The sequence below is a fragment of the Melospiza georgiana genome, chromosome Z (genome assembly GCF_028018845.1).
Source record: "Melospiza georgiana isolate bMelGeo1 chromosome Z, bMelGeo1.pri, whole genome shotgun sequence".
NCBI lineage: Eukaryota > Metazoa > Chordata > Aves > Passeriformes > Passerellidae > Melospiza > Melospiza georgiana.
Window position 1 is genome coordinate 82,008,549 of NC_080465.1, and position 19,531 is coordinate 82,028,079.

The 19,531-nt window shown below is 47.3% G+C and overlaps 1 protein-coding gene across 1 annotated transcript in view; it reads right to left on the reverse strand.

Moving 5' to 3' along the window:
- MYO5B (myosin VB) overlaps positions 1 to 19,531 on the reverse strand; it is a 145,522-nt gene that overhangs the window by 70,218 nt on the left and 55,773 nt on the right. The window contains exons 9-13 of the mRNA XM_058044585.1: positions 17,040 to 17,147; positions 14,979 to 15,088; positions 13,156 to 13,421; positions 8,294 to 8,375; positions 6,642 to 6,782 (exon numbers count right to left, since the gene is read on the reverse strand). Of these exons, the coding sequence (XP_057900568.1) occupies positions 6,642 to 6,782; positions 8,294 to 8,375; positions 13,156 to 13,421; positions 14,979 to 15,088; positions 17,040 to 17,147 (707 nt within the window). The remainder of the gene's footprint in view (positions 1 to 6,641; positions 6,783 to 8,293; positions 8,376 to 13,155; positions 13,422 to 14,978; positions 15,089 to 17,039; positions 17,148 to 19,531) is intronic.

The following is a 19,531-nucleotide window of genomic DNA, read 5'->3' on the forward strand; positions in this document are numbered from 1 at the left end:
AACAAAAAAAACACCCCAAAACAAAAAAGCACCCACAAATCCTGAAACAAAACAAAAATAAACAAAGAAAAACCATAAAAAACCAAACAAAAACCAAAACACTGAAAAGCAAAACAAAAAAGCACCCATAAAACCTAAAACAAAGAAAAAACACACAAAAAACCAACCAAACAAAAACCAAAACAGCCACAAAAACAAACAAAACCAAACAAAAAACTAACAAAACCCCAAATCTCTCCCCCAAAAGAAGCAAACAAAAAAGCATCCACAAACCCTGAAACGAAACAAACAGAAAACACAAACAAACAAGCAAAAACAAAATCAAACTAAACCAAACCAAAAACCCCAAAATCCCTAAACCTCCCCCTGCAAAAAACAAAAAGTCCCAACAGAAACAAACCCAGAATGAAAGAAAACCCAAAATGAAACAAAACCCCAAATACATACATACATACATACATACATACATACATACATACACACACACACAAAACCCCCCAAACAACAACAACAAAAAAACCCCACTAATTAAAACAGAAATAATAAGGAAGTATTTTTACAATTAACGATACATTAACTACTCAGGCGCCAATATTAATTTTTTTAATGCTGTTTTAGGTGATGGAATAACTTCCAGAAACTGCCACATGAGACCACACACATGAGGTTCTGGTTTATATAACAGTGAGATTGTTCCTCTTGGGGTCTGAGAGCCACCTGTGATGGGGTTCATCCCCATCCCATGAAATGCTGGGAGCACAGCAGTGGCTGCACAAACACACACATACATTAAAAAAAAAAAAAGTATAATTGGATATTTAGGTTAGAAAAAGCAATGGTTCAGAAGAAAAGTCTCAGTCAATATTTAAACTCAGATGGGACAAAGCCTAGAAACCACAGAACAACCATCCAGCAACAGTGAGAGCTCTTGATCATCCATCAGGACTTTACACAGGCCTTTATATGAAAAATGACAGAGGAAATAGGGACGCAGAACAGGAAGATGGAAAACATGAGACAGGTGAGGAATATTTCTTTATGCTGCTCTGAAACAGCCTTTGATTTCATGACAGCAAACCAAAACACACCAGAAGGGCTCTGAACACAGGGAGAAGCATCTCCTGCCAATCCCTGTAATGAGGGTGAATTAAATGCAGCAGCCATTCACACAAGCTGCGCTCTCCCACATTTGTTTATACTTTACAATTTTTAAGTTTAGCCAATTATGGATACACACAGAAATAACACAGGCTATATATAAATATTGAAAGGCACTTAGCTATGCAATTATATACATATTTTATTTATGCAAGGTAAGACTTGCATGTTTAAACGATGGGGTTATATAAATGTAGATGCATTTCTTTTCATGGGTGATATTTAATATTTGCATGCAAAAGCATCCTTTCTGGAGGTATCACTGGGTGCCTCCTGCACAGGACTAAGTCACAGGTGCAGAGCAGGAGCACTGCAGCCACCCTGAGCCAGATTTATCCTGCACCAGCTCTCTTCCAGGGCATCCACCTTGCTGAAAAGCCTTCTTATCTCAGAGTTAAACTTCAAAGGCATCACTCCTGCCTCCCAGAAAGAGGGTTTGCCATAACCCTGCTCACCGTCCTGCAGCCTGGGTATTTTTAGCTGCCTGGGAAGCACCTGATAGGGACCAAGTTCCAAAGATAAAAATTAAGGAGGCCATTATCTCTACTATTATAACAGCTTTTGGCGTTACCTTGGCAGTTTGAGGCCCTTAGAGCAACTGAGAAAGTTATTTATGGGCGATCTCACCTTTTTTTAGGAGATGGGGAAGAAGAAAAGCGACTGCCTTGCAAGTTTTGTAGGGAATCTTTGAACAGGATAAAGCTGATACTGGGAATTGCACAAGGTCACTGCCTGTGCTCCTCTGTCCCCCCCTGTCACAAGCAGGGTCCCTCCTCCCCTGGATCCACTGTCCCTGGTGCTGCCAGGAGCTCCTGCAACCACAATCACACGCACTGCAGCCAGGGCCAGCCCACAGGATCTATTCTGCATCCCAGCACCAAGAACCCACAGCCAGGGCTGAGGAGATGCTTGGGACCACCTGGACTAAAGGCTGAGACTCCCTCCACCACGACCTCCAACAGAAGGACAGTTAAGTGGATAGAAGAAACAAAGGTGGTTAAAGGTGAAGGAGGGTAGATTTAGATTAGATATTAGGAAGAAATTCCTCCCTGTGAGGGTCTGGCACAGGTTACTCAGCAAAGCTGTGTCTGCTCCACCCCTGGAAGTGTCCAACGCCAGGTTGGATGGGGCTTGGGGCAGCCTGGGACAGCGGAAGGCGTCCATGCCCATGGCAGGGATGGGAGTGGATGAGCTCCAAGCTGCCTTCCCACCAAAACCATTCAGGTATTCTGTGATCCAGACCTAGTGATCTGAAAACCAACCCTCGGAAAACACAGTAGGAACTACTCACATTTTGTTTCTTTACTCCTTAGCACTCCAATACGAGTTAAAGCCTGAAAAGAGCGTGGGCTGCCTCTGCAGAAACACTCCAGAAACACGTTCCCCTGCAAGTGATGTGCCTGACTTTGAAGTCATCAGAGCTGACAGCGTGACGTCGGGGAGGCTGCTCTGCTCTGCCCGCCCCAGAGGAAAGCCCAGGGGTCCAACCTCTGCTCGTGGAGCAGAAATCCCCTGGGACAGGAAGGCCATGTGCTAATTCCTGATGTCCAAAACCCTAACGAGTCCAGACAAGGAAAACACATTTGCTCAGATCCCCAGGTCCGCAGCGATGCACGGAGACAGGCGGGGTGCAAAAGCAGTGGGCAGGAGGGGAGGGCAGCGCTCCTGGCTCTCGACAGAAGCACACAGCAAAGGTCCAAGGGCACCTCCTGAACAGCACTAGGAAATGCATTTGGCACATCAGCAGCATGACACAGTGGCAGCGTGCCATGGAACTCAGTGTGGAGCCACAGAGCAGCTCAGGAACGTGAGGGACTTGGGGATATTGGTGAGACACAATTCCCCCCCGGCAGCCTCAGGGTCAGGCTGCTCCACCAGCAGAAAGATCCCTCACAAATCTTGGACAACGATGACAACTCTGACAAGTGGGCCTTCCCCATCAGCCTGCTCTTGACTGAACCCTTTTGGTAGTACTTAAGGGAAATGGACACTTGTTTTTTCATTAATTTTTTCATTCTCCCTCCCATGCCAGGGCAGAAGCAAGGAAACAGTGAGGTAGCAGGACACCTTATGGAGAAACCTGGGCACCCATGGTAACTTCTGACTGTATTCCCAAACAGAACCACAGAACCACTGATTATCCCGAGCTGGAAGGGACCCATAAAGATCAGCAATGTCCAACTCCTGGCCCTGCACAGGACAGCCCCCAAAATGCCACCCTGTGCCAGGGAGCACTGTCCAAGGCACTAAGAAAGTGCTGAAAGACAGGCAGCACGCCCACATGCCATGTACCTTCAGTCTGAAAACAGGACAGCTCACCCAGCTTTGACAGAGGCTCAACTGCATTTCTGAGGGCTCTCTGTTTCCTCTAAGGATAACCTAAATTCCTTGGAAAACCAACCCCAACTGGCTGCTCCTCTTCAGAGAGTGCAAGTCATCCCACATGTCTCCTCAGAATTCAAAGTTTTCCAAAGTGTGCTGTCCCCTCCTTCAAAGTAACTCCCTCCACAAGTGCAACCATACCCTAAATCTATTCCAGATATCCAAGCAATCTTCCCAGAACGGGATTTGGAGAAGACAGCCTCCATCTTTCGTTCCTTCTGACAGGCTCTACTCCTTTCCCAGATTATTTCCCCCTTGGCCCCACGGTGACTGCACCCACCCTGCACAGCTCACCAAGGGAGTTTCTCCTGGATGCCCTTCCACCCTTTCCCACCTTCCCTCCAACCTTAATAATTCTAGAACAGCTTCCAACTCCTGTACTACAAAGCTGTTTTTAAAAACCCAAACATAAACATCTCCCCTCTGGAGGGGGATTTTTCACAAAGACATGGAGTGACAGGACAAGAGGGAATGGCTTCCCCCTGCAGGGTGCAGGGTTAGATGGGGTACTGGAAAGGAATTGTCACCTGTGAGAGGAGGGGTGTACAAGGCCAGGCTGGACTGGGCTTGGAGCAGCCTGGGACAGTGGAAGGGGTGGAGCAGGGGGTGGAGCAGGATGATCTTTAAGGTCAACCCCAAACCATTCTGTGATTCTGTGATTCCACAATTCTATATGCTAAAGTCTGTTTTAAGAAGTAGGCTTTTTCTCAGTAGCTTTCAGGAGGCAGGTTTAGTCCTTAACACCCCAACCCCAGTTCAAGAGCCCTCTCTTTCAGTGCCAATTCTTACGTCAAGCTTTCCCTAAACAGCAACAAGACTCTGCTATGACCTACACTTCCTGAACTGCTTCAGCACATACCCAGCCACCTCCTCTCCAACCACACATTAGGGATTTAAAAAAACCCCATACTGTGAAGTGAGAACATTAGTGACAAACCCTCTGCATTTGCACTAATGCTTCATTACATACCAAATATTCCCCTGGTGCCATTTCACGTCCCAGAGTGTTTTCATCGTCTGCTAGGTTCTAACAAGGTGGCGTGTAATTACCTTATTGTGGTCCCACCCCAGGAGCTGAAACACTGCCATGGGGGTGGAGGCTTTCATCCATAAACTGCTGCATTCAGCTGACAGGTTTTGCTGAAATTTTCATAAATCTGGAGAACACTTGCAGGTTGTTATAAAAGAGGCGATTACAGGGCCTGTAATAAGGACCTGTGACTAATGACAGCATCCCCCACTGACAGGTAAACACCCAGATAATTGGCATTTGATGAGAAGGGTGGGGGAATACATCTTGATTGCAGGGTTTTGGGGTTGGGGTTTTTTTTTTTTTTGTTTGTTTTGTTTTTTTGTTTGGTTGGTTGGTTGGGGTTTTTTTTTTGTTTTTTGTTTGTTTGTTTGTTTGTTTGTTTGTTTGTTTTGTGGGGTTTTTTGTTTTGTTTTTTTTTTTCAAAAAAGTGTGGACTAAAAAAGTAGCACCAGGTAAATCTACTGCTGGTACATGGGAGCTGCAATGTCACCACCAGCAATGCCACCAGCAGCAGCCAGTGCCAGGTGCCCCAGAGAGGAGCCAAGGGTGTGACTCCTAACACCAGGAAAACTTCCCTTATGGTCCTCACAGCATCCAGAAGACAGCTTGAGCCTGCAGAATTTAACCGGCTTCATAGCACAGAGAGCAGATTAAATGGTGTTGAATATCAAGCAAATAATCTGACCTCCTTCCAAACCAGCACTGGCTGAGATGTTGTTTTTAAGGACATAAAATTAAGTCTAATTTGTTCTCATTTTCAAGGAGATTTCGTGAGAGCAGACTTGAAAAGGGCAAAGCCCCAGCTCTGGCTCACCCCAAAGACAAAGCCAGAGTGTCTGTAGCCCAGACCAGGGCTGAGCTCGTGGGATGTGCAGGCTGGGACAGGGAAGGCAGCCCTGGTACCTGGAGGGCAGCAAACACTTCACAGGTCAACTTCCTTCCAGACAAACACAGGTGCTACATCCTTGTCCAGGGAAACCAGTCTGAACAATGGATCCCAACCCTTTCCCTCTGATACAACGTGCTATTTGTGTTCTTGAGCCATCAAATCTCTCCTGGGCTCACGGATCCCACAAACCCCACAAGAATTCCTTGGGTCCTTCTTGTCACCTTGGCTGTGCTGGCAATGGCAGCCCTTTATCCACTTCATCTCTCCCAGCACTTTGTCTCACTCTTCCCTGCCTTTGTTCAGAAGCACTCGGGGCCCTCCCACAGTCAGAAAGACATTCCCTGGCACAGAACACACTGAATCTCAATGGAAACCCTTCCTGAGGACAACGTGGGTCGCCCCACAGCAACACCAGGCTGATGCCCCTCAAGGCAGCCACTCCCAGCAGGATGGCAGTCCCCATCCCCTTCCCACAGGACATCCATCTCCAGCATCAAAGAGCTTCAAAGCAGGCATCCCAGCTTCCCAAGGAGACCTGCCCTCTGACATTCCCTGTTCCTAAGTATATTTGATTATTCACGACTGAGCAATGTGTGAACAAGGAGCCCAGCCTTTCTTCTGGATTGTCATCAAGGTTTGCCACTCTGGCTTTTCTTCTCAAATTTCAAACAAGATTTCACTTTGGCCGGTATGAGAGAGGGGGGGGGGGGGGGCAAAAGACAGCAAACTGCTCTCCAACATCACCACTCTCTGAAGTCTGCACACTAAATGCAATGAGTTTTGCCTTAAAGAGATGTTGGAAGTAGACAGGTTTCCCCTGAGACAAAATAAGGCTTGAGAGGAGCTCCAGCTCCTTTTGGGCAATGCCACAGACATCAGGTCTCACTGGAAGGCTGTCCCTCAGAACAGCCAGGCCAGACACATGAGCACTGGCTGCACAGGGTGAGTTCAGGTGCCTGGGTTTGGAGAAAACACCTGCCCAGGAGGCTCTGAATGTCCCAAACCAAAGCAAACCCCAACTCAAGCCTGCTGCTGCCATGAGCACAGCAGCAACACACGTGAAAGGAGATGTTTACCCACCTAAGACACCAGACTTTAAAGACACCAGAGATTAAAGCCCATTCTTTGACCTTTCACCGAGACAAAGACACAGGTGAAAAGGGGGGAGGTCCTCTTTACCTTGCACTCTTCATCCAGCAGGTCCAGGATGCCCAGCTTGGCCTCTATCAGGTCTATGCAGGGCTGGTTGTCATAGAAGTCTATGAGTGTCCAGGGGATCCCCTCCTTCATGTACTCCTCTTGTTCCAGCTTAAACACGTGCTGGGAGTGGGAGAAAGCAGAGCTGCTGAGTGTGAGCCCAGCCAGAGAGCACAGCCCCTTCCCCCTGTCCCTGCTGGGCTTCAGCATTCCATCAGCACCCCCAGAGGCTCTGGGGGCCCTCACACACAGCCTGTGCATTCACACAGCCCATCTTCCTGGCCAGGAGAACAAAACCATCACTCTGGGACACCGCGGCGCAGGGAAAGATAAGGCTTGAAATGACTTTCACTACAAAGTGACGGAAGCTGTCACTGCAACGAGGCGGGAGCCATGCACTGGCGTGGCAGTGACACATCTGTCTCTCGGGCTGACCAAAATCCTCCTCTGCTTTATTGCTCTGCTGATTAAAGCAGTGACCTGGAGCAGGTTCACAAGCTGGGAGCCCAGCCAGGGCTGGGAGCCCGTGTCCCCATCTGCGAGCAGGGCTCCGCAAAGCGCACCCATCATCCCACAAGGGGTATCGGCAGCAGCATCTGACTGACTCGGGCGCACTTCTATTGAAAATTCTCATTTAAAAGGACCTATAATAAAAAAATCTTTGCAAGGCTTACGTATCTCAGACCTCTGCCCAAGCAGATAAATTGTCTCTGGCTATTTCTGAGATACTCCAGAGCATATTAAAAAATGATTTTTCAAATGCACTTTTTTTTTCCCTTCAAAGATAGCTTTTTAAAATCTCTTCAAACATGTCATTTTGGAGCTTGAATTTATACGCTTCAGAAGTGATAGTTAGACATACCAAGTAAGATATGAATAGTGCAAATACAATAATTTACTTTTCATTTTTAGCAGCAGTGATCTATGTGATGCATTAGATAGACTGCAAATGTTCATGTCCATGCATAAGATATAGCTTCAAAGGGCCAAACTAATCTGCAATACTTAAATGCTCAAATTTAACAAGTTTTCCCTGTATCCTGAAATTAACAGTATTTTTTCCCTACTTACAACCAAAGCAGAACCAAACTCCTTACTGGTTCCATTTCCAGTGAAGGTAAATGCTTGTTTCTAATAAAATAGGAACACTTCTGGGTTTTGTGAGGCATGTCCAAGTGAAAAGTGGGGAGTGTTTCCAATTCTGTTATTTAATACAGAGTTTTCATCTCACAGGTTTAATCCATGCTTAATGGGAAGGTTTCCACACCCATAACTTATTTTAATTCACACTGGAAATCAGCATGAGAACCCCCAGGTTTTGTTTTAGGATTGAAACAGCACCAAGAAAAAGGCAGATTTCATACTTATTCAGAGCAATATGTGAGCCTTTGCACAGATCACATGCAAATCCATTTCCAGGATCACATTTATACATCAACTAAGCAATATTTTCCACCTTGATAGGAACATCCAGAACCACTGCAGTGAAATGTCTGGAAGAGGGGCATCCCAAGGATGCCCATGATCTGTCCAGGCTGCAGGGGAATGCTGTAGAGCAGAAGCCAGACACACCACAAACCTGCCTAGTTACATTTTCTGCTCGGTTTTATGGAAAGTTTCCAAGCTGACCTTACCGAGTTGAACTGCTGCTGGAGTTTTTCGTTGGCATAGTTGATACAGAACTGTTCAAAGCTATTCACTTCAAAAGTTTCAAACCTGCAAAGCAATGAATAAATCAGCATTAGGCGTTGCTTTGTCTCAAAATCTTCTTTTTTAATTTTTTTTTTATTTTTTCCTGCAATGGTGCCATACGTGTGATGGGGAGCACTCAACCCTAATTTCCATTCCTTCTGTCCTAAATTTACACTTTTTCCCTCAAAACATCTTTCTTTTCTTGGCAGAACTCAAGGGATTCAAGAGGTCCCTCCTGGTACACACGAATGAGACATTTGGCACGACTGCAGCTTCCTGCCCATCAGCTCCGTCTGAGACAAGAAATGTAACTGCCTCTCCTGGGGAAAAATATTATGAAATATTAAGTTCCAAATACATTCACTGCAAAGGTGATGAAGAAACAGTAGCTGCTGTCTTAAAAGACCCAGCATGCTACTTTTAATGGAATTTAATAGAGCAGAAAAAAGAAGGTATTAAATTTGTAATTATAGCTTCTGCACTGCATCCCCGTTAGCACAAAAATTAGACACACGTGAGTAAGCAAGTTCTGAAGGGAGAAGGGGAAAAATGGTGATTTCAGCTCCAACTCCAACTTAGAGGGTCCTTGGTGCTGGACTCTGCGATCCACCTCTTCACCAGGACTTCCACAGCTCCCCACGCCAAAACATTATCCTACCCTGCCACACATTAGCTCCAAAAGAGGCCCAAAAATAGCTTCCTAATCACAATTAGAAAGGAAAAAATATGCAGTTTTAGTAAGACAGACTACAGGTAAGGAGCAGGGAGCCAGCAGAGCCCCTGAGGCTGAAGCACACAACACCCAAGGACAGGCACAGGGAGCCAGGCTAGCTCTTAAAACCCAAAGAGGGTATTTTGAGCTACCACTGGGAGTTATGTGTTTTATATTTCTATTTTTAAGGCACAATTGGAAGGGGGAAGGGAAAAAAGAAGTCTTTGACACATGACTGTAAGAATTAAACCAAGGAGAGAAGTGGGAAGGCTTCCTGTGTTCAGTGAGTAAGCTGCTGTAATGACAAATATGTGACTAAATAATTGTTGGGGTAATAGGCACCATAGGAGCTGGCAGAACAGTCTTTAAACACTGAATGAATGAAGCCCTTTCTTTCCAGCCTCTCTTCCCCAGAATAATCAGCACTTGTGGCACTTCCTGAGGACCACCCTGCTGTTACCCAGGCAATGCAGTTGTTCTCCAGGTACTTCCAGGTGACAATGCCATCACCACACAAAATGCCAGAGTCCCTGGGGAAATGCCATGCCAAATGGCAAAAGAAAAAGGGGAATGGAGAAATGAGCTGGTTTTGTGCTTTTATCACCCCCACAGTCCTTGAGGAAACCTGGGACTGCTTTCCCTCTGTGTGTCCAGCAGCTGGTGCCACCTGTGCCAAGCAGAAGATGCTTAATCCATCCCCTTCCCAAAAACTGGGCTTTAGAGTCTTTAATGCAACAGAATCTGGTGCCTGGGACAGCAAATGATGATGTTAAAGATGTGTCATGGCCCTCAGTGGTGGATGTGTCCCTGGAGAGCCCCCTCTGTGCTCGATCTCGGTGGCGTGGCTGAGCCAATCTGCGCCTCCAGCCCTTGCCACTCGAGGAATGTGGCATCCCAGGACTCGTTGGAAATACCAGCTGCTGCAGGCATGACCACAGCAACAGGGCAAGGAAAGATTTAATTAAAACATAGATGGAGAGGCACAGCGAGCTAGGTGGGAAAGGGCAATGAGGGCAGGAGTGTGTGAGGAAGAGAAATCAGGGTGGAAACGTCTCCCCTTCTGAGACACCAGAAGTGATTTATGAACCCTCCCAGTGGGTGCCAGCCGGGGGCAGAGCTGCTGCACAACTCCAGCTCCGAGGGAGATCTCACAAAGTTTCTAATTAAGGGACTCTACTAACACACTGTGCTAATTGACAAAGCAGATTAGTAGCCAGCCCTACGTGTGTGCACGCCAGGAGGCCCTACCTGCCCAGAGTGACTGCACTGAGGGCAACATCCTGATGGGGAAAGAAAAACAGTGCTCTCTATTGGCTCTCTATTCATTTTAGTGCACTGTAATCTGGTGGAAAAAATATGCATATTCACCACTGAAACCCATCGCTATGGCTCCCTGGAAGGCAAATCCAGGAGGGGACAGCTCTTGTAAGTAGATTTTCAAGGGCCAAATGCTGCATTTTGGGTTTTCTGCTGCTCCCCATTCTGCTGGTCTCTCCTAAGTCCTCTGAAGCACCAAGGTTTGTGTTTTAATATTTAAAGTTCATAAATAAGTCCAGCACACAGCTGGTTGCCTGGGTGTTCACATTTCATGTGGCAAACAAGAGCGGGAACAAGCCATCCCCACCAAGTCCAGGAGTGCCCCATGAATCCACTCTTCTGACTGACTTCAGTATAAATAACACCATTTCAATAAATACAGAAAGGCTTTCAGTGCTGCACCCTCTCACCTCAGAAGAAAGAAAAAGAGAATTAAGGATGCAAAGTCGAGCACTAGAAAGTTGGAAGAAAAACCCTGCAGCTTCTGCACCCTCTGTGTGGCTCCCATCCCTAGAAATCCCACCCAGAGGGACAGTCCTCCCCCAGGAACACTGGGACAGGAGCTCTGAGGATGTCAAGGATGTGCTGTGAAGCTGCTGCAGGCTCCCTGCCTTTCCAGCTCAACCCCTCTCCCAAAGAAAAGGACAAAACAACATCAATTTGGGGGGGGGGGGGGAAGTCTGTTAGCTAGAAAACTGCATTAAAGCTCAAAAAACACATAAGTTAGGAGAACCAAACCACTTTAAAGTTCAGCAGAGCCAGGCTATCATCATCCATATTCCCTGCACTGTAAATTACTCAGCATTTAGACAGCAACACCCATTTACAAAAGGGATTCACGGTCATTTTAGAACACCAGAGTCCCACAAGCATCTCAGCCAAGAACAGGGACACCTTCCCCTGCAAATCTGCCTCTTTGGTAGGACCTGCAGGTCCTTGTGGAAAAGCCCTGCTGGTGTTACCAGGGCTGAAAGCTCCTGCTGGCCCTCACACTGGACAGGCAGCTGAAGGAGATTTTTCTTCCACACCAACAGATTTTCAAGCCCAGCTTAATCTTTCATGAGCCTTATCCTCAAGCCTCCTTTCATTCAGATTTCTGAAAGTCTGATCCTCTAACTCAAGCATCCAATTTTCTGTATGGACCCACCATCACCCACAGGGCTCCATCTCAAAGCTTTATTCATCACACTCCAGCCTGCAGAAATTTCTGTGGGGGAAAACAGCTTCTCTATCTCATAGAAAAGAGATGGGACACATTCTCTATCTCATACAGCCCTTGAACCAGACTGTACTGTATTTAAGATCTTCCCAAGTGAGCCCAGAATCTTACAAACCAGAGAGCAACCTCATCACCTCAAGCCATTCCCACTGAAATCCCAAACCAAGGATAACTGTGTGGTTATCACCCTTGATAGCAGTGTTCCTGCAAACCTTGCCACATGACAGCAGCTATGGATGGAGACCAGCAGCCAGGGGGGCTGCACTGCTGCTCCAGCACTGTCTGGCATCCTTTCTGCTGCTCTGGTTGTCCAGATGTGAAAACTATCATCCCAAGCACCAGTAGCTGTACAAACTTCGTGGGAGTGTTTATACACAAGACCCAGCTCCAGCAATTGTGTAGGTGTTACAGCCCTAAAATCACACTGCTTTTTTGTTCTGATCCAGAACTGCTTTGGCAGGATTTCATTCTCAGTTTGAGGTTCTCCTAGAGCTGACAGACCTTCAGAGGACACAGGACTGGGGACTGAGCAAGCACAGTGACTGCCCTGGGTTAGGGACTGGCTCCTGGAGCAGCTGCAATGTGTGCATTCCACCTTCCCCTCCGAAACAGCAGCAATTCAGCACCTGAACTGGTAAGGGAGAACAGGAGACCACTGCTGTCCCACTGAGAACCACAGAACCCCAGAAGGGTTTTGGGTTGCAGGGACCTTTTAGGATCATACAGGGTCATGCAGGGACACCTTCCACTGTCCTAGGTTGCTCCAAGTGCCATCTAACCCAGCCTAGCATGGATCTGCTGTCTGGGCCACCTGGGACTTCTCTCTTGGCCTGGCTGCCCAGAGACACACACACACACACACAAAAAAAAGGGTGTTGGAAAAATGCAGGGTAAAACCCAAACCCACAAGCCCTCTTTCCTTTTCCACCCCACAACTGACAGAATCCCTTCCTTTCTCCTCCCTTCTCTGCTTCCTTGCAGCACTTCAGCTAAAATGAGCTCAGACAACTCTCACAGCCCTCTTCTACCACCACTCAGGATGACAAACCAGGCAGTAACGGGTACCCAGAACAATTTCAAAGTGGCTCATTGCCCCTGAGGGCACAGACTGCAAGTTCTGCAAGAGCTTTTTGCACCTGACATCCCCACCACAGGTTCCCAAGCTCCTCTGAAAGCTCTCAGTGCCTTCACAGATAAAGTGAAGGAGTGTCCTCAAACCCCACAGCAAGATGAGGCCAGCTTTGCTCTCCACAGCAGCACCTTTACCCCAGCTCATTTTTGAGGTTGTTTTAAACAGCACAGGAGACAGAAACTCCAGATGGGAAAGGCATGGGAGGTAAAACCCAGAACCCAGTGCTCGCACAGACCACTTTGTGCTGAAGGCTGCACACTCTGAAGGGGGATCAAAACTGCAAACCCCGCAGTACTTTTTTGTGTGCTCCTTTCCATCATTCCCACCACCTGCCCCCAGACAAAGCAGCGTGTGCTTTGCAGGAAGGGGAAGACAAGCTGTAAAGGAGTAACTGATCAGCGCGGGGCGCTGAGGAGGTGCCTACCCGTAGATGTCGAGCACGCCGATGAAGGAGTGCTGCTTCACAGCGGTGTGCAGGGCCTTGTTGACGTGCTGCACGATCCAGTTGAAGAGCTGGGCGTAGATGTGCTTGGCCAGGGCGTTCCTGGCGTTCACCACCTGGTGCAGGGACATGCTCTTCACGTAGGTCTCGGCCGTGGTGACGAGCTTGCGGTGGCAGAGCCAGTGCTGCATCTGGCTGTGCTCCACGCCCAGCAGGCTGCAGAAGCTGCTCAGGTGCTCGTCCTCGCTCTGGGAGGCAGGTGGGGGGAAACCAGAAGTAAAGTCAGCAGGTTGGTGACGCCGCAAAGAGGCATTTTGACACCCAAGTTCACAGCTCTGTGCAAGGAATAGCGGGTTTTTGTAACTATGTAGGAAAGCTGTGTCTCTGTGGGGAACAGGAGCGGGAATGCAGTGACACCCATCAGATGTGGGAGTCCTCGTGGACACGGTGGGACAGCTCACACGGAGCTCTGGATGGTGGCACCAAGGCCTGGCCCTGCTCTGGTAATCCTTGAGCTCTCAGCTTTCACAAAAAGCACATTTCCACAGGAGAAAGAATTCTCCATCTCACTCCTCCTCAAGCTGCAGCTACACCCTGCTCCACAGCAACCCTGGGGATGCCTCAGACTAAAGCTTAGGGTATGCCAGGACACCATGCCTTTTACAAAATAACTCCATCCTGAATAACAAAGCAATAAATCGTACATTACCAGAAGGGCTTAGGCTTTGCACAATTAATAAAATGAAATGTGAACTTCATTTTCTTTAGTGCAATATATTTTCCCCCTCTGAAATTAAGACAAAGCAGTTCTGAGCCTCTATTACGGTCAGATAGCAGGCTCTGCCTTTTGGAAAACAAGAAAACAATTTCCCCCTCCCCTGTGTAATAATACATATCTATAGGAAATAAATTGTTTCCAGTTAGGTAAATGTACTTAGAAATGCTGGATGGAGTTGGGGATGCAGTAAAAAGAGTGCATTTTACAAGAATTCTAGTATGTTCCATTGCTACAATACCTTTTTGACCAGAGTCAAGGTTGTACCAGAACTGATTTAATACCTTGCAATTACATTTGAAGGTAATTAAACAACATGAGATTCATTAAAAGAACTCAACATCGTTGAAGCAGCAGCCTTCACATATTCATGTTGCCAAATATCAAGTAAATTACCTCTAACATCTCGCATTGAACACCACATTATCTCTAGGGTAACACTGAAGTGTGTGCAGAACCCTTTTAATACTTCAATTAGGAACAAACAACCCAGCCTGGGATGCAATGATAATTTACAGGACAGTATTTTCCATATAATTGCTTTACTTTTCCCCACCTCTGAACAAACACAGGAACAGAAAAACTGCCTCTAAGGCATTTTAGTGTTACTTATTTTTGCTAATTAACCACACAGTGCTCCTTTGGCCATGTTACAAGCAGCAGCTCCATGGCTTTGCCTAGAGGAAAAGTGGTTGTAAAGCATCACACCTTGTGCTGGTGGTGTCACCATCAGTGTCACAAGTCCCCAAGACCCTGCACTGGGTGTTGTAAGGAAGCAGGAAGAGCTAACGTGGGTTGGGATGTCAGGGATGAAAGCAATTTTTGAATAACCTCACCCGCAGGCTGGCTAGAGAGGAGGGAAAATGCATTATTTCCCAGGACAAACAAAGCAACTAGGAACTCGTGATGGGTTTTCAAAACAAGGCCAAGGAAACCAGGAGGAAAAGGGCTTTCCAGCCAAGGACATGAGCACAGCCTTACTCCTGAGCACTCCAAGCTCCCCACGTGGGAGCTCCTGAGGGTCACCTACCGATACACTGCAGACCTCCCCGTCTCGTTCCCCTTGGATCTTCAAGTTCCCCAGGTGCAGAATGCCAGCAATTATCCTAAAAATGGTCATCTGATGAGATTCCTTCACTCCTGCAGGAAAAATTGACAGCTGATTGCCACAAAGAAAAACGAAACACAATTTTAAGTTTATTTGAAGGTGCTTGCAGTGTTTGATTTCCTTCTGAGGCAATTGGTTTTCAGAGTCACAAGGCTTCTCCCAGCAAATACACCATAAACTCTCAATTTTAACATGGGTGGGTTTAATTCACTCAAACCCAAGGCCGCTGCTCCACAGTGAACAAACAGGATCAGAGTTACAGGGGCTCTGCAGCCTTCACAGAACAAGGAGTTGCTCATCTGCCATCAGTCTGCTGACAACCAAAGCACACAAACTACAAATTACACTTATTGCCAATATCCCACAAAAAGAAGGGAAAATTAAAGCCCTGCACAACGCCCCCACACTGGTGGCACAGCTGGATGCAGCAAGTCACCAGGGAGGTGATGGGGAGCTCTGTCTTACCCTCCCCAGTGTTTCCACTTGTGGGTCTTTACCGGGGGTGTAAGATGTTATTGCTTCATATATTTTACTTAAATATTGCTTTATCTATTTTTCTTTACAGGCATTCCCAGCAGGAGCTTTGCTCAGCAGCAGCCCACACATGGCCTTCTTGCCGTATCTTGCATTTTTTTAACATCCCAGCTGGGTTTCTGTGTCCCTTTTGTGCTCAGGGCCGGTGTCCTCATTATCCACCCAAGGTCTGAGACATCACCTGCTGGTTTCTGAATTATCCAGAGCCTCCCTTTCTCTCTCTCTCGGGACATTTCTGTCATCAGCACAGTGAGAAATGTTTCAAGGTTACTAAAAGGAGCAATGCTCTGCTCTTACTCAGAATTCTTAACTGGAGTTAAGCCTGGCTAGGATTGGGGATTTGCAGACAAATTTGACTTCTTGTTACACACAAAAAGGCAAGACTGGAAACTGTAGCAGCAATTTCACCAGGCCATGAACAGAAGCAGAGCTGGGGAACACTGGAGGAAAATGAGGAAAAGCAGAGAGAGAGGAGCACACGAAGAACAGAAAATCATCATCAGACTGGCCCCAGAGGAAGATGCTCTCACAGGGCTTCCAGGGACCAGCAAGGAGACAGGGGAGCCAGAGAAGGGGAGACTAAACATGCCAGGGGGATGGAGGAGAGTTCTCTGGGGACTGCAGTCCTGTGGGCAAGTTTGGAGGAACCAGGAATGGTATTTTTGAGTAGGTATCAGAACTCACACAAGCTGAACAAGAGGAGGGTAAAGATAAGATGCCAAAGAGAAAGAGATGAGGCCCATCTAAAACACACAGAGGACAAATTTTGGGGAAACAAGTTCTACAGCTTGCAGTGAGACCCCACACTCACTGCAGGCACAGCTGGTCAGGGGCTTTCACAGACAACTCTAAACATCATGAGCTCCCCTCCCAACCTGTGAAATGGAACCAAGAGGTACCAAGACTCACCAGGATTTATAAACTTGGTTTCAGATAAATACAAATACACTGGGCAAGTTTTCCCCTTCCAGACTGTTTTTCCTTTAACAGCTCTGCTCCCCTGCTGCCAGCACGGGGGCTGGACACAGCCACAGCTCCTGCAGCTGCCGTGTGCATGCGGGCTCTGCACAGCAGGGATGTGCTCAGCTCATTATTTCCAGGAATCAGCTACCCAGCACAGCACACTGATCCAACAAGTGACATCACCCTCCACCACAACACAGGCTGAACTGCACAGTAATAGCTCTTCTCCTGCTCGTAAACAGGGTAAAAAATAGCAAGTCAATACTGCAGCCCTGCTCTGACTTCAGAATGGCTTCTCTTAAATTCTTCATCCCTGTCCATTTCACTGCTGCTCCACAGACAGCTGCTAAAAACACTTCTATAGCTCCTACTAACGAGCAAAGTAAAGCCAGCTAGGTCTACAGGAACATTACAATTCTGGTAAAACACTGAGAACAATTGAGAGAAACTTCTGCCGGGCAGGCTTCGAGCAGAGCAGCTCCTTACCAAGCAGGGTGAAGGCATGTCTGGTTTTCTCAAAGTCATCAGCATCATCCACGCCATCGATGGACGTGTCACCTCCCTGAGAAGTGTAGAAAAAGTCTTCGGCACACGCTAGGAGAGAAGAAAGAGGAGGAAAACGTGAGCAAGCAGTCCTCCCCACTGTCTCCATGAGTCAGGAACGGATAATAAAAAACACAGCTTCTAGGTCAGAAGTTAAGAGGCTAGAAACCCCGGGTTTATTGGAACCCCTTCTTTTATACACTGTTCTGATACAGGGAGACCTGATTGGTCATTTAATCAACACATTTCACACGATTGGCTAATTAAGAAGACACCCTTAGGTAAACGTCTTATGAGAAAAACAACTTGTTCAAAACACCACCTGCAGATAGTTTACAATTCTTCCTCTCCACCTCCCTAAAACTTCCCAGACCAATTCCCGGGAAATCTTATCTAGCTTTCTCCCCAGACCAATCCATGAGAAAGCTCACCTAGCCTTCTTCCCAGACCAAGTCATGGGAAAGCTTATCTAGTTTTGTCTCTCTGCCCAGGCCGCCACATCCGCACCCCACTGCAGCACTCCCCCGAATGGGCGCTGCATGCTCGCTGTGCCCATCCCCGCAGGACACCTGTGCCCTGTGAACCGCAGTGTGCTCAGGGGTGGGTGAAGCAGAGCCTCGGTGAGTGGCTGTGAGTGAGCTGCTTCCTGCAGTGGTGGAACCTTTTCTCCATGCGCAGCAAGTGCAGCCAGGGCAGCGCTGTGCTGTGTTTGGGATTCCAGTAACAGCTCCATCACATGGGGGAAGACCATCCCAAACACTGAGGTGACTCCTTTCAGTAATTCCTCATCCTGCTTCACACATCCATGACTGATTCGGGTATTTTAACACCTTTTCTACACAAAGCCTTAATCCTTGGGAGCAAAGGGAATGGAGAATGGTTCACAGTGCCTGCATTACACCACTTGAACATCTGTGCCCTAGCAAAGTTACTCTAGGATGACACCAATAAATCCCATGGAGGCTGAGAGGCATTTCCAGTGCAAATACAACAAGAAGAGATTGCAGGATTTGTGTCCACTTAAGAAAGCTGCTCATGTAATCCCCCTCCTTAAAACAAGGTCTCCCAGGAGGCCCAGAGCAGGGAGATGTGTGTCCATGGCTGCTGCTGAGCCCTGGCACTGCCAGAGCTTTGCCCTGAGAGGGCTGGGGGAGCCCAGACCCTGGACAGCCTCCCCACCCCACCCAGAATCAGCTCTCAGCACCAGCCTCAGCCTGGTTTGAACTGAGTGGGAGTCATTAGCCAAAACCCACTCATTAACACACACAAACATATTTCCCAAGCATGGTGAATAGAAAAATCCTACTGTGTTCCCCACCAGCCTAGTGGTAAGCTTTAAAACACTGCAATCTGCACTTTTCTTGACTCAAATTGCCACCAGAAGCTCCCCCTCCCTTCCCAGGCCTCCCACAGGCTTCTGCATTAGCTGTACTTTCAGGCTGTAAAGAAAAACATTTGATTCCTTTTGGCATACAAAAGCCCTGCTACCCAGAGATCTCGGTAATTTCACTCATTGCTGGAGCATCAGGAATGAGGAGCATCAGAAAATGCTGATTGGGGTCGGGCAGACAATGTCCCTCCTGGTCCCCCAGCACAAGAGGAGCTCACCCAGCCCGTGGTGGAGCACATCACACTCACAGCCTGGTGCTGCTGCTGGTGGATGATGGGACCAGGACCTCAGCTTTCCATTTTCAGCATTCACACTGGGATCTGCTCCTGCCTCAAGTCATCCCTGGTATAACTGACTCCAATCTCTGTATTTCAAGATCTCTGTAATTATTTTAACCACACAAACCCTTTGATTCACTGCAAACAAATAAAACACATTTCTGCCTTGCACCACTGCCCAGGCATCATTAAGCCAGACACCACACTTCAAAAGGCACTTGCATTGCACATCACCATTTAAAGTCAAATATTTACTTTCTAGTTTAAAATTAAGCCCTTTAGGATCACTCTGACTGAAGCCAACACTGGTTTGCTCTGCTGGGCTCATGTATGTTTAGAGACTCTTTTTGTTTTCCAGCATCTTGCAACATAAAAGGAAGTAATAACAATTCTCTGTATGTGTAAGACCCAAAGGAGAAGCAATAGCTCCTAGGTTTTCAGATGGAAAAATATATATCCTCCTCCATGAGTAATAAATAAAAAGTGGATTTTCACATCAAGACACCTCTTGTTTTGTATAAGCCTTGGGAAGACAAGATTGACAGGTAAGTACAGCTCACACAAGGAAATAAATCTGAGTTCTGACTAGTCATCTTCAAGCAGGCCAGTAAATCCAAGGCAAAACTGGAAATTAAAAACATCACTCAAAAGAAAGAAAAACAAGTGAATTGTGCACCTCTGCACCCACAGCCCCCTGCTCAGCACCAGCAATCCCACAGGCAAGGGCTGAGCCTGTGTCACACCAACAGGAGCAGCTCGCAGACCCA